Below are 13988 nucleotides of genomic sequence, written 5' to 3' on the forward strand. Positions count from 1 at the left end.
GGCAGGGGCGGAGAAGGGGGCTCCTTTGTGGAGCCCACTCCCAGGGGTTCATGGGGATCAATCATTTGAAAGCTGGAGAGACTTGTAATTTTATTCCCTGGGAGGAGGAGCCTGAGAAGTCTGCACGGGGGGAGGGGATGGGATGAAGAGGGGAGGACGGCCAGGGGAGCTCTTCGGGTAGGGGAGGGACTTGGCTAGATCTCCCAAGCCTTCTCCACTCTTCAAACTTTCACCAAACTCTTAGCCCCCGCCTCCCCGAAACCAAAACACAACAGGCTGTGGAAGAGCTGCGAGCGGCGCGGCGGGGCGGGCGCGGCACAGAGCCTCGGGAAGCTGATGCAACTTTCACTTTAAGAAAGCCACCTGGGCGCACCGCGGTGCGGACCCAGCACGCCTGGGCAGGGGGCTGCAGCATGGTAAGGGGGCTGGGGGAAGGGAACGCTGGGGCCTGCGCCTCCGTCGGTCCTGCCGTCGGTCTGAGCCGACGCGGGGCTGAGCCCCAGGACCAGCGTGTGCGTGTGTGTGTGTGTGTGTGTGTGTGTGTGTGAGATCGCGCATGTATGCGGGCATCTGTGGGTAAGAGTGTGGGTGCACGCACCAGGATGTCTGTCTCGCCGCAAAGGTCGGGGTAGGTGCGCGCGGCTGGGTGTCACCGCTGTCACCAAGGAGCTGAAGCGGGAGGGAGAGGGAAGCGGGGGGAGCTCCTGCGTGGGGTGGGAGGGGGGCGCCAGACGCCGGTTCGATCGGGGGCGGCGGGCGCAGGCTGTGCGGGTAGCGCCGGAGCCAGAGCGTGGCACGGTCCGTCCGGGGAGCCAGTGGTTCTGCGCTCTGGGGGCCTGAGGGGGTCGATAATCGGCCGTGCCTGCGCCTAGCGTGCGGGCTCCCGCTCGCTCCAGCGCCTCTCAGCGCCCGCCAGCCTGGCTGCCTATCTGGTCCCTCCAGCCGGCCTGCCTCCCTATCTGCCCTCCCGGTGCCGGTGCCGGTGCCCGTGTCCGTGCGCCCGCGGGACCCGGGAAGCCGCGCGCGAGAGTCCTGGCGCACTCAGCCTCTCTTTGTCCGCGCTCTGGCCGCGGCTTTGGGAAGGGACTGCGAGCGAGCGAGGAGTTCTTTGGGGGCTGCTACCCTGGAAAGAATCCGTGCCCTCCCCACCCCAACCCTCATTACCGGCACGCCTAGGGCGGGGCCGGGCGGCCGCAGGTGAGGGCAGGGGCCTAGCAGCCCTGGGCGCCCACCCTCGGCCGGCGCTCCGCACCCGGCAGCCACTGCAGATCGCGAACCGGCGGCGGGGCCGGGCGGGAGAGTGGGGCTTGCCCGGAGGGCCGGGAGGGGCCGGAGCCGGCCCGGGGGCGGGGCCGTGGGGCGGGGACCTCGGCGCCCCGGTACTTTTCCACCGCAGGGGCCGGGGGCGGGGCCGCCGCCTCCACGCCAGCTGAGGCCCACACGTGGCGGCTGATGTAACGCCCGTGCCCCCACATCTCTCTCCCGATTAAAGCGGACGCGCCCCGCTTCGAGGAACCGGGACGCTGCGGGCGGTGCCACTGCTCTGAGACCGACCGCGCCCCTGCCTGCCGGCCCGGGGCCTCCGCGCCTCGGGCCCGCAGATACCTAAAGGAGCCGCACCCCCTTTCGGGCCTGCTCTCGGCAAGCCACACCCCCTCGCGGATCACTCTTAAAGGAGACTGGACCCCGGCTCGCTGACAGCTTCCGTACAAAGCGCGGTCTATTTCTCCGCTGAAGGAAGCGTGAGGGTGCGGCCGTTGGGAAATGAAGGCTGCGGGGCGAGGAATGGGGAAGGAGAGAATAACCTGAAAGGTTAAAGACTCCCAAAGTGAGGGAGCATCAGAAGGTTGGAGAGTAGTGGGTGAGGGGACTGGTTCTAGCGACTAATGGGCGACACTGAGCATGCTCAAGTGTTTCCAACGACCGCAGAGAAAACGCCCCCTTTACTTGGCCTATGCGGCGACTGCGGCTGTACCCGCTCAGTTCCCGGCTCTGGAAACACAGAAGCAGCACACCTCTGCCCTGGAAGAACTCTCCATCTAGTGGGGAGCCAGACTTGGGCACGAGGAAGCATGCCGCAGTTGCTACGTGTGGCAAGCGTGCTGAGACGTACACAGTGTGGGGGTACAGTAGAAAGGCTGACAGCAACGGGGAGAACCTAGGAAGGCTTCATGAAGATAATAGCATTGGGATAGGTTTTGAGGATGCGTAGGATATATACAGGTGGATATCGGGACAAGGGTGCTCAAAAAAGAGGGAACGGGTGCTGGGGCAAAGGCATGAAGCAGGAGCCTTCTGCAAATGCTGGGTAGTCTCACGTGGCGGCAGATGGCCGCAGGTTGCTGACCTGGGCTCCCAGGTAGAACTAAGGGCTGTTTCCTGCTCCCACAACTCCTCCACTTCCTCCATCACAGTGAATGGAAATTATGCTTCTTCCTCTACCTACCTACTAAACTGTGAGGTCCTTGAAGCCAGGGAAAGAGCCTGTCACCTTTCCATCCCCAGTGAGGACTCCAGGGCTTTTCCAAGACGGACCGTTAAAACTGATTGACCTGACAGCCCTGATACTCAGCGGTGACACTGTCAAGATGGGCCAGGGTTCTGTGACTGATGTCTCAACATCTGCCTTTGGGTGACTCACACGCAGCTCAGACCAGCTTGTCCAACCCAGCCCTCCTGTTCCCGCACCGAACCTGCAGCCTCACCATCGTTTGTCCTCTGGGATGGGCTTCCTCCCACTGCACCAACAGAAACCAGAGACTCCTTCTTATCCCTCCCCCTACCCAGTCTGATTCATCACCAAGTCTTCCCATGTTGCCTTTTATATTTATCTGAAATCTGTGCACCTCTCCTCACCCTATTGTCACCTTCCTAACCTGAGCCCCCTCATTTTTGACCTGGCCCCTTTCTTCCTTTCCTTTCCTTTCCTTTCTTCCTTGTTTCCTTCCTTCCTTCCTCTCTTTCTTTTTTTTTTTTTTTTAGATGGAGTTTCACTCTTGTTGCCCAGGCTAGAGTGCAATGGTGCCATCTCGACTCATTGCATCCTCCACCTCCGGAGTTCAAGCGATTCTCCTGACTCAGCCTCCTGAGTAGCTGGGATTACAGGCATGTGCCACCACGCCTGGCTAATTTTGTATTTTTATAGAGACGGGGTTTCTCCATGTTGGTCAGGCTGGTCTCCAACTCCTGACCTCAGGTGATCCACCTGCCTCGGCCTCCCAAAGTGCTGGGATTACAGGCGTGAGCCACCGGACCCGGCCTGGCCTGGCCTGGCCCATTTCTAATTGATTTCCTCTCTTCTACTTCAGCCTCCCTCCAGTCCTTTCTCCACACTGTATCTAGGGGGATGGTTTCAAGATGCACATTCCACCAATTGCTCCTCCTTGAAGTTGATCTTTTGCTTAAAAGCTTTCAATAGCCACCCTTGCCCTCAAGATGAAGACCAAAATCCAGACCCCAAAGGCCCTGGCCAGGCCTCTCTGTCCACTTTAATCTTTGACCATTTCCCCCTGACTATCTGAGCTCCAGCCTCAGAGCCTTTCCACATATTGTTTCATTTGCTTGACTCTCTCTTCCTCTTCTCTTCCTCATTATTGCCACTTTGCCTAATTTACTTCTTTAGACCCTTAAACATCACTTCCTCAGGGAAGGCCTCCCCTAGTCTTACACAAGGCCAGGCCCCCCGACTGTAGAGTCTCATAACACAATCTTTCTCTTTACATCCTTTATCTCAGTATGCAATTCTTTATTTTTTTATTTTTTGAGACAGAGGTTCGCTCTTTTTGCCCAGGCTGGAGTGCAATGGCGCAACTTCGGCTCACTGCAACCTCTGCCTCCTGGGTTCAAGTGATTCTTTTGCCTCAACCTCCCAAGTAGCTGGGATTACAGGCGCCCACCACATTGCCCAGCTGATTTTGTATTTGTGATAGAGATGGGCCTTCACCATGTTAGCCAGGCTGGTCTCGAACTCCTGACCTCAGGTGATCCACCTGCCTTGACCTCCCAAAGCGCTGGGATTACAGGCATGGGCCACCGCTCCTGGTCTCAGTTTGTAATTCTTTAAATTTTAGTCATCAGTTTAACTCTTTCCCCTTAGTCTGTAAGCTGCAGGAGTACAGATACCTTTGAGTTCTTGGTGCCTAGCACAGTTCTGGCCCAGAGCAGACCTGCAATCAATATTGTGGAATAAATGAGTCTAGCTGTGGTCAGCCATAAATGCCTGCTAAGCAGTTTAGGCCATATCCTGTTGGCTGTGGAAAACTATCGGAGAGAATCAGAGAGATAGGGCTTCAGGAGGATTAACAGATTGGAGGGGAGGAACATGTGGAGGGCTTGTGGTAAGGACAAAAATTAGGCAGAAACTTCAGAACTTATGAGGAAATGACTATTTGCCCCATCTTCCAGACTGAGAAAACTAAGGCTCAAAGAGGTTGAGTAACTTACTTGAAATCATATACCTAGTGAGTAGCTGAGCCAGAAATCCAGCCCAGGCCTACCAGATCCCAGAGCCCGAGCTCTTTATCTTGTGCTAAACTGCCTCTGTGACCTGCTACTGCCTGTCAGCGGTGGCCCACAAATGCTTCAGGGGCATGTGTGGGGCCTGGTGTTGTGGATCTTCCACACGTAGAAGGGGCTGGATGCCATGGGCAATCATTTGGTGTTTTCTGAATGGACGGATGGGGCCACGTAACAGGAATGTCAAAGTCAGGAGAAGCAGCAAAGCTTTACACCCAGCTCATTCTCCTGGAAGCCGCCATGAAGCAGTCTTTTCCCTCCAATCCATGAACTACCTGAGGGCAGGGACTGCATTTGCAGAGACGTCAGAGTCAGAGATGTCAGGTCTGAAAACCTAGTTCAAGTCCTCACTCGAGCACTTACATACAAGGAAGGCATTTGACCTCTCCGAGTCCGTCTCTCTGATGGTAAACTGGGAGGAATTCCAGGATAACCTGGGTGAGGGCCCTCTGTAGCCTAAGTTTGGAGACACAATGTCCTCAGTTCACTTACCTGACCAGCGGGCTTAATAATTTCCAACCTGTGAGGTGGCTTTTTTGTTTTTTGTTTTTTTAAGACAAAGTCCCACTCTGTCACCCAGGCTGGAGAGCAATGGTGTGATCTCAGCTCACTGCAATCTCTGACTCCCGGATTCAAGCGAATTCTCCTGTCTCAGACTCCCGAGTAGCTGGGACTACAGGCGCATACCACCACACCTGGTTAATTTTTGTACTTTTAGTAGAGATGAGAGTTCACTATATTGGTCAGGCTGGTCTCGAACTCCTGACCTCAGGTGATCCGCCCATCTCGGCCTCCCAAAGTGCTGGGATTACAGGCATGAGCCACTGCACCCAGCTGACATGGCTCTTTCTAATGCCATCTGCTGTTATTACTATCATCATTGTCATTACTAGTCCTTGAATGAGGAGAGGTGGCTTTAAGGGAGTCAAATCTAGAGTTTACAGCTGGAGAGGGAGGCACAGGGGTGAGAGAGGACAAGGTATGATCTCATTTTGAGGGAGCACACACCCGTCTTTCTTTACTTGCCCCCAGAAGACCAAAGCCGTGAGCAGGAACCTCTTTAGGAGAAGAAGTTGAGCCACAGGCCAGCCTGGGTCACATCTTGTCCCCACCCTGCCCTAAGAGAAGCTCTGCAGGAGACCAGGTAGCCAGGGCAAAGGGCCTAAAAAAGCCAAGGGCTGATTTGCATAGGCAAAGAGCAGCCTCCTCATCTCTCCTCCAGCCTTCCAGAGACTTCCTGGGCTTGTAGGTGAGAGGTGGCCCTTGACAGGTGGCTGTGGGTAGGGCACAGTTGCCCAGAGTAGCCTTGGGAACAGACTCCCTGGGAAGGCAGGAAAGGCTCCAGAGAGAGGCAGAGCCGAATCCTTCCTGGGTCTAGGCCCTGAGGAGGGATTTCCTCCCATGAGACAATTCTTTTTTTTTTTTTTCTGAGATCAAGTCCCGCTGTCGCCCAGGCTGGAGTACAGTGGTGGTGGGATCTTGGCTCACTGCAACCTCCGCCTCCCAGGTTCCAGCGATTCTCCTGCCTCAGCCTCCCGAGTAGCTGGGATTACAGGCATCCGCCACCACGCCCAGCTAATTTTTGTAATTTTAGTAGAGACCAGGTTTCGCCATGTTGGCCAGGATGGTCTCGAACTCCTGAGCTCAGGTAATCCACCTGCCTTGGCCTCCTAAAGTACTGGGATTACAGGTGTGAGCCACCACGTCCGGCCAAGATAACTCTTTTTTTTTTTTTTTTTTTTTTTGAGGCCGAACCTCGCTCTGTCACCCAGACTGGAATGCAATGAGACAACTCTTTAAGGCTCTCTGAAGATGGATTTCTCCTGAGGCCTGTCAAAAACTTAACCTTTCTTCCATCCCATCTGACATTAAGCCTGTGTGCACCAGTATTGCCATAGGGCTGCTCCTTCCACGTGGCTGCTGCCCCACAGCTCGCCAGCCCCACCTTGCCCCTCAGATGCTTCCCACAAGATCTTGGGCTGGCCTGGATCCCTCATTCCAGAGGTCCTGCCTTCGCTATTTCCCTCCATTTCAATTTAACTAACACTTCTTGCAAGCCCAGTGCTGTGCAACGTGCTGGGCACAGAGGGCAAAAGAAATAGTCCCAAGCCCTCGGGGAACTCACTGACTCATGGTTGATGAACTTAAAAGCAAATAAGTGTCATATGAAATAAGAATACCAGTAGAGATTTGCACAAAACAGAAAAGAGGAAGCAACTTTTTTCTTCTTTTGAGAGAGTGGGTCAGAAAAGGCTGCAGAGAAGAGGTGACATTTAGCCCGGTGCAGTGCTGAGGATTTGTAGAATTTCACCTGGTGAACTGCTGTGGAGGGGACAGCTGGGAGTGCAAGGAGGCGTGGCTGCACAGGGGTGTGTGGCTGGCCCAGAGCTCGGTCCAAGTGAATGACATGACAACAAGCCCAGCTGCCCTGGAGCCCACACTGGGTGCCACCCAGATGGGGAAGGGCCGTCCTGGCTGCCTGGCTGGGGTGAGGATGGGGAGAGTGTGCTGACTGGAGCTGATTCCCCTCCGGGAAAGGCTGAAGCCATTCACACAGACCATGAAGGAATTGGACTCCATCCCAGTTCGGTATTCATTTTTTATCTTTTACAGGATTGGGCATCTGGAGAGTCAAAAATAGACCTTTGCCCATTGGGACACGAAGCCTGGAGATCAAGAGATCCAGGGGAAAGGTTGGGGGCACTGGGAAGGAGCTGGATCTGAGGGTCTTCCAGAAAGAAAGGAGCAGCATGCGGACATGGCTTGGCAGAGGGCCTGGGCCGGCTGGTGGTGGGTGGCTCTGCACTACCTGTCTGGAGAGCCCTGTGGGCCACATGGCCAAGTCTTCACCTCACCCTCTGCTCTCTCCACAGCTCTTGAGGTCTGTGGCCTGAAAGGCGCTGGAAGCAGAGCCTGTGAGCGTGGTCCCCATCACCAGAGCCCCAGCCCACCGCCGCCATGGTAGGAAAAGGTGCCAAAGGGATGCTGGTGAGTACAGAGGCCAGACTGTGGGGAGGAAGGGGAGTCCCAAGCTCTGCCCCCAGGACCTCCTGCCAGCTGCTTGCCATGACAGGAAGGCTTAGGAAGGCCAGCACTGCCAGGGCTCCTGAGTTCCCAGCTGACCCCAGCATGAGCAGGTAACCCCTCATCTACCAGGTCAGAGAGTGTCAGGCTCCAAGCCCACAGAGCTCACGAAGATCTGCCAGAAGGCAGGAGGTGTGCGCCCCATCCTTGTCACAGAGGTGCTGCGGACAGAAGGAGGTCACTCATGTGCTGAGAGGACAGTGGAGCGTGGGGCTGTGCGGGCGGCTTCTGTCTGTGCTGATCAAGGGCTCCTCCCTCAGACCCTGCCTGGTTTTTCTCCACTTCTCTGGGTCCTTCTCAGTCTGAAAAGTAACATTGTGTTTTGAGTGCTCTCCTGAGGACTCTCAGAAAATCTCTCTCCACCCTTTCCCCATGTCCTGGCTTTTCTTTGCCCTCAACCTTAGAGCACAGGGGAGGTAGTGGTGAGGCCATGAGACACAGCGGGGTGGGGGAGAGTCTTTTTATTTTTTTAATTTTTTTGAGACCAAGTCTCACTCTGTGCCTGGGCTAGAGTGCAGTGGTGTGATCTCAGCTCACTGCAACCTCCGCCCCCTCCCGGGTTCAAGCGATTCTCATGCCTCAGCCTCCCGAGTAGTTGGGATTACAGGCATGTGCCACCAAGCCTGGCTCATTTTGTATTTTTGGTAGAGACGATGTTTCACCATGTTGGCCAGGCTGGTCTCAAACTTCTGACCTCAGGTGATCCACACGCCTCGGCCTCCCAAAGTGCTGGGATTACAGGCGTGAGCCACCGCGCCCGGCCTGGGTGAGGTTCTTAAAGGAGCAAGACTAGCTGATGGAGGGACCAGGTCAGCACCAGAAGCAGGAACCAGGAAAGTGATGCCAAATCCTGTCCCAGAGGCAATGGTTGTCTTCCTTCTCTTGAGATCTTCGCTGGGGACAGGCTAGACTGGATGGCTGCCGGGGGTGGGGACCAGGGACTGACCATGGACAGTCCCTCCCTCAGCAGCTCCCATCCTATCAATCTCCTGTGTTGCTTTTCTTATTTAATGAAAGATTCACTGGCCTGGGGTCTTTACTGAGCCCTCCCCAAACAAGCCCTGTCTCTCACCAAAGATTTCTGGGACTCAAAGTACCTGGTTTAAAAGAACAACTTGGGCTGAGCGTGGTGGCTCACGCCTGTAATCCCAGCACTTTGGGAGGCTGAGGCAGGCGGATCATCTGAGGTCAGGAGTTTGAGACCAACCTGGCCAACATGGTGAAACCTTGTCTCTACTACAAAAATTAGCCAGATGTGGTGGTATGCACCTGTAATCCCAGCTACAGTGAGCCGAGATCGTGCCACTGCACTCCAGCCTGGGCAATAGAGCAGGGCTCTGTCTCAAAAAAAAAAAAAAAGAAAGAAAAGAAATTTTTAAAAATTTAAAAAGAACAGTTTGTGGGAGAGAACCGGGTGGTTCTGTTCCAAGCTCGGGATCTTCTATCTGGCCCTGTTCTGAACCTCCAGCATCCAACCCCTGGCCCCATCCCTCTGGTCTAGCCCCCTGCTGATTGACTGATTGGAGTCAGTCTGAATGAACCAAGCTCCTGAAAGTATTCCTGAGATTCCTGAAATCTGGGTGCTCAGAAATGGGCCCAGATGGAGGTCTTATGACCTGAACACTTGCTAGGGGTGAATCCCATCTGAGAACCCAAACATGGCCCCACCTTTCCTGGAGAGGTCTTGGAATTGCCATGGGCTTGTGATGGGAAGTGGGGTGTGGCCCTGTCCCTTCCTACCATGGAGATTCTGAGCCCCATGAAACCTCTGAGTCCTCCCTGGTTGCTCTTCTTTCTCTGGAGTGACTTGGAAGGACTGAGAGGAGGACAGGCGGAGAGACGTGAGCAGCACAGAGGGCATGGGTCCCAGTGTCCCAGAGTCCCTGCCTGAACTGAGCTTCCCGGACTGTGCTCTGCCGGTCGGCCCGGCCAGCCTGTCTGTGGATGGGAATGCTGCCTTGGGACTCCTGTTCCCAGCACTAGGATGTGCCTAAAGATAGCTGAGGCTCGCTCTCCGCCCCGCTCTCTGCCCTTTGGCTTTTGCCCACTGTTGCTGCGTTTGAGGCTCATAGCATCCGTCCCATGGGCACCCCCAGTGGTTGCTTGGAGATTCTATTCCTGCTTCCTTTTCAGCTCTGCTGATGACCTTGGACTATTCCACTCTATTCTTGGGTTCCAGTTTGGGACTGAAGCCACCTCCGTTCAGTGCTTGTCTCTAGACACAGCCTCTGAGGTGCACAGGGCAGCTGGTCCCAGCCGAACCCCATCTCTGCTAACACGGGCAGCCCAGTCAGCACGTTTGTGTCTTCCGTGTCTTCCTATGGCCAGTAACTAAGGAAGCATCATTCTGACAGGCTTCTTCTTTGGATACCCTGGTAGATCAAAAGAGGATGTTAAGGGGCGTGTGTGTAACCATGCACTTGGACCATCACAGTTCTCTGTGGCTTCTGCTGCTCTGTTTGTACCCTGGCATGCATGGAGCAGGCACTGGCCCCTACCACGGGATCCTCACTTCTATCCCCCTTTACCCAGGTTTGGGTGTGAGGACACTGGCCCTCTAAGTCTCTTCAGTGTCGGCAGACACCCTGTGTTATCCTTGGAGCTTCTGCTGGATGCTACAGCCAGTGCCCCATGGGTAACAAGCAGCTTACCAGCACGTGCCCAGGCCCACATGCCCGCTGCACGTGTCCCTCCCTCACTCCCAGCCCAGATGGTCTCTGCCAGGCCAGCTCAGCTGCCTCCCTCACGCCTCAGCAGCTCCTAGGACAGGGCTGTGCGAGAACCCAGCTGGTCAGGGTGCCTCCAAGCCTGGGAGCAGCTGGGATGCTTGGGGGCACTAGGGGGTGGGTGGGGTGGTCCTTCCATGGAGACCTAGGCCCTCGTACACGTGTGGAGCAGGGCCACCTAGGTCTCAAAGGACAAGGGGCTGGAGGAAGGGGGCCCAGGACAGGAGGCAAGAGAGCCCCCACTAGCTCAGTTTTAATCCTTCACCCCCCAGTGTCACACCATTTCCCAGGCTGGCCACCTCAGTCCCCTCCCTAGTCCCACTACCCACTAATGCAGAGTCTTGGGCAGTCTGGGCCTTGGCGGGCTTCCTTGACCTCTTCTCATGTCTGAGCACGCTGATTGTTTCTGCCACTGGGAAGCCTCACAATGAACAGGAACAGACTCATTTGGATTAGGGCTCTGGGTGCCAGGGCATCCAAATCCCAGGAGGACTTGCAAGCACCACAGGCCGCCAGGGGCTGCCCCACCCTGACCTGTTCTCATATGTTTTGCCCTGAGGGTTTGGGCACCTCCTGTCTATAGCATCCGTCATAGGACCTGGCACATAGTGGGGACTCACCCAGCCCAAGTGTTGGCATGTAGCAAGTGCTCAACTAGTGCAGGCTTGGTGCCTTACTGGGAGGTCACCAAGCACAAGGTTTGGCACACCTTGGACACTCCCTCAGTAGAGGGCCTGTCCCTGCCTGGGCACTCACCTAACCCAAGTCTTAGCATGTGGCAAATGCTCAGCTAGTGCAGACTTGGCACACATTAGACACTCCCTTAGAAGACAGCCTGTCACCCTGTAGGCATTCGTCTAGCACACTGCCAGGCACGCAGTGGGCGCTCACCCAGCTCAGAGCTGGGCACACATTGGGTCTTTACCTGGCACAGAATTCGGCATACCTGGGGTACTCCCCTAGTGCAGGACCTAGCACACCATAGGGGCTCCTTACCTGGGGCTGACACACAATGAGTGCTGTCTCAGCATCGGACATGGCACATGGTGGGCATTCTGCTGATGCAGGTTCTCGCACACAGCAGGTGCTTCCAGCACAAGATTTGACACCCAGTAAATGCTATCCCGGCTCAGGGATTGGCACACAGTGGCCATTCTCCTTAGATAAGGCCTAGCACAGTGGAGGTGCTCTTCTAGCCAGGACAGCCTAAGCAATGACCTTCCGCTGATCCTAGATTAGCAGCTACCGGCTCCTCAGTGAAATGGACAATATTTAGATCCAGAGGAAAAGGCCCAGCCTTCTTCAGCTTCCTCTCAGGTCAGGGGGCCTGCCCTCCCTCTTCCTCCCCACTTCCTCTGTAGCCCACCTACTCAGGGAGGCCTGTAGCCCGGCCTCCCACACAGCCGCCCTGCGGCCCTCCCCCATCTCTGGCACTTCTCAGTCCCAGCTCAGCTGGACCTTCCTCCAGAGTCACAGGGGACAACAAAGACCCTAGCCTCCTTGCCCCTCTGGAAGCAGGCCCACTCTTATTAGGAAAAGTCAGAGGCGGGAGCTGGGGGAGTCAGCCTTCCTAAGTGGGGCTGGAGCAGCTGGATCTCGCTAATGAGGTCTCATTACGGCCAGGGCCCAGCTGGGCTGCTGCCGCCTCCTGTCCCCATGGCCAGAGCCAGGGAAAGCCATCCAGCCAGGGCTGCCTGTTCTGGGCACCCGGCCCAGGCCAGGGTAGCCAGAGCCCAGAGCCCACCCTGGGTGGAAGTGAGCATTTGGGCATCATGGGTGACTGGACCTTCCTGGAGCCAGTGGCCCAGCCAGCGCCTTGGCCCTCAGTCTGCGCCTGCAGGAAGTCAGGGGAGTGTGTCTGGGGACCAGGCGCATGAGGCTGGCTGAGTGAGCAGCTGAGTCAGTAGGATCTGAGGCCATCCTTAGGACACTTGCTTGAGCCAAGGCCTGTCCCCATCTTCCCCAAACCAACGTGGAGATAATAATGGACCTACCTCATGGGACAGCTGGGAGGACCCAGTGAGTTAACATATGGGAAGTTAACTTGTACCATACTAGGTGAGTGCCCACAGGGTGACGGGCTGTCTCTGAAGCAAGTGTCCCACGTATGCTGAGCCACAACAGTGCCTGGCCCACAGCAAGCACTTACTATGTGTTTTCTGTTACCATTATTACTACTGCTCACTAGGTTCAGTGATTGGCGAGTGGTATCCCCGTTTTAGAGATGCAGAAACTGAGATCCGACATGTTAAGGTATTTGCCTAGGGTTATATATGGTGAGAAACTGACAGAGCTAGGGTTTGAACCCAGGACTGTTAAACTCTAAAGCCTGTGACTTTTTATCTTATTTTAAAATTTATTTTTTATTAATTTTTTGAAACAAGGTCTCACTTTGTCACCCAGTTTGGAGTGCAGTGGTGTGATCATAGCTCACTACAGCTTCCAACGTGTGGGCTCAAGCAATCCTCCCTTCTCAGTCTCCTGAGTCACTGGGACTATAGGTACACACCACCACACCTGGCCAGTTTTTTGTAGAGACAGGATCTCACTATGTTGTCCAGGCTGGTCATGAATTCCTGACCTCAAGTGACCCTCCTGCCTTGGCTTCCCAAAGCAATGAGATTACAGGCCTAAGCCACTGTGCCCCGCCTATCTTTTTATTTTTATTTATTTATTTATTATTATTATTATTATTGAGAGGGAGTTTTGCTCTTGTTGCCCAGGCTGGAGTGCAATGGCACGATCTTGGCTCACTGGAAACTCCGCCTCCTGGGTTTAAGTGATTCTCCCGCCTCAGCCTCCCAAGTAGCGGGCATTACAGGCATGTGCCATCACGCCCAGCTAATTTTGTATTTTTAGTAGAGACGGAGTTGGTCTCACCATGTTGGTCAGGTTGGTCTCGAACTCCTGACCTTGTGATCTGCCCTCTTCCGCCTTCCAAAGTGCTGGGATTACAGGTGTGAGCCACTGAATCCGGCCCTGTTTTTTCATTTTTAATGTCATCCTGTGCTTGACAAAACTCCTTATGTTCCCTATGGGGTTGCCACACTCACCAAACTCACAGGAAAGCTGTTCTTACACTAGAATTCATGCACGTGTCCATCTGACTGATATTTCCTGAGGTCCTATGATAAGCCAAGCCTTCTGCTGACTGACCAGTTTCCAAAGGGCCTGACACCTTCCCAGCATTGGAACACATATGTCCACCTTCTGAGCCACTGGTCTGCGGTATCTTGGGGTCAGCAGGAGACTGGCCAGTGTGTGTGGCCTCAGAGAAAGGGACTGGATGGGTCTGAGTGGCATCCCACCACAGTCATGGTGACTGCAGTCATGGTGATGACACCACTGGACCTACCAGCCCACGCTGCACACACTCCCAGACTAGCACCTCAGCTTCTGGGCATCACAGTGCAAATCCTCGCGGGTTCTTATTCCACAGCCCCCCTTTGTCTGGACTCTTGGATGACTGCCTCCTTGGCTAACACCATCTTTGTTCAGACAGGTGACAGTGTGGTTCGCTAGGCCAGGGCTTTCCTGCATGGTCAGTCACATTCTCCTAGGAAGACGCCCCATCATCCTGGCATGTTGGGAGTCCCCATCTCTGGTGGGGCGGGGGGGTCAGGTACAGCCCTAGCAGCCCTAGGCCTTGGTTTCTCCCAGCCT

At 55.3% G+C, this 13988-nt stretch overlaps 1 protein-coding gene across 6 annotated transcripts in view; it reads left to right on the plus strand.

The window, feature by feature from the left end:
- The first annotated feature begins 177 nt into the window (after nt 1–177).
- SLC6A9 (solute carrier family 6 member 9) overlaps nt 178–13988 on the plus strand; it is a 35461-nt gene continuing 21650 nt past the window's right edge. Inside the window, exons 1-2 of one of the 6 annotated variants that reach the window (XM_037998361.2) lie at nt 178–416; nt 7389–7503. In XM_037998361.2, the coding sequence (XP_037854289.1) occupies nt 7474–7503 (30 nt within the window). In that variant the 5' untranslated portion in view covers nt 178–416; nt 7389–7473. Of the gene's footprint in view, nt 417–591; nt 629–7388; nt 7504–13988 lie in introns of those variants that run through there. The other 5 variants (XM_037998327.2, XM_007979034.3, XM_037998348.2 and 2 more) reach the window with 5 other exon arrangements.

The sequence above is a fragment of the Chlorocebus sabaeus genome, chromosome 20 (genome assembly GCF_047675955.1).
Source record: "Chlorocebus sabaeus isolate Y175 chromosome 20, mChlSab1.0.hap1, whole genome shotgun sequence".
Taxonomy (NCBI): Eukaryota; Metazoa; Chordata; class Mammalia; order Primates; family Cercopithecidae; genus Chlorocebus; species Chlorocebus sabaeus.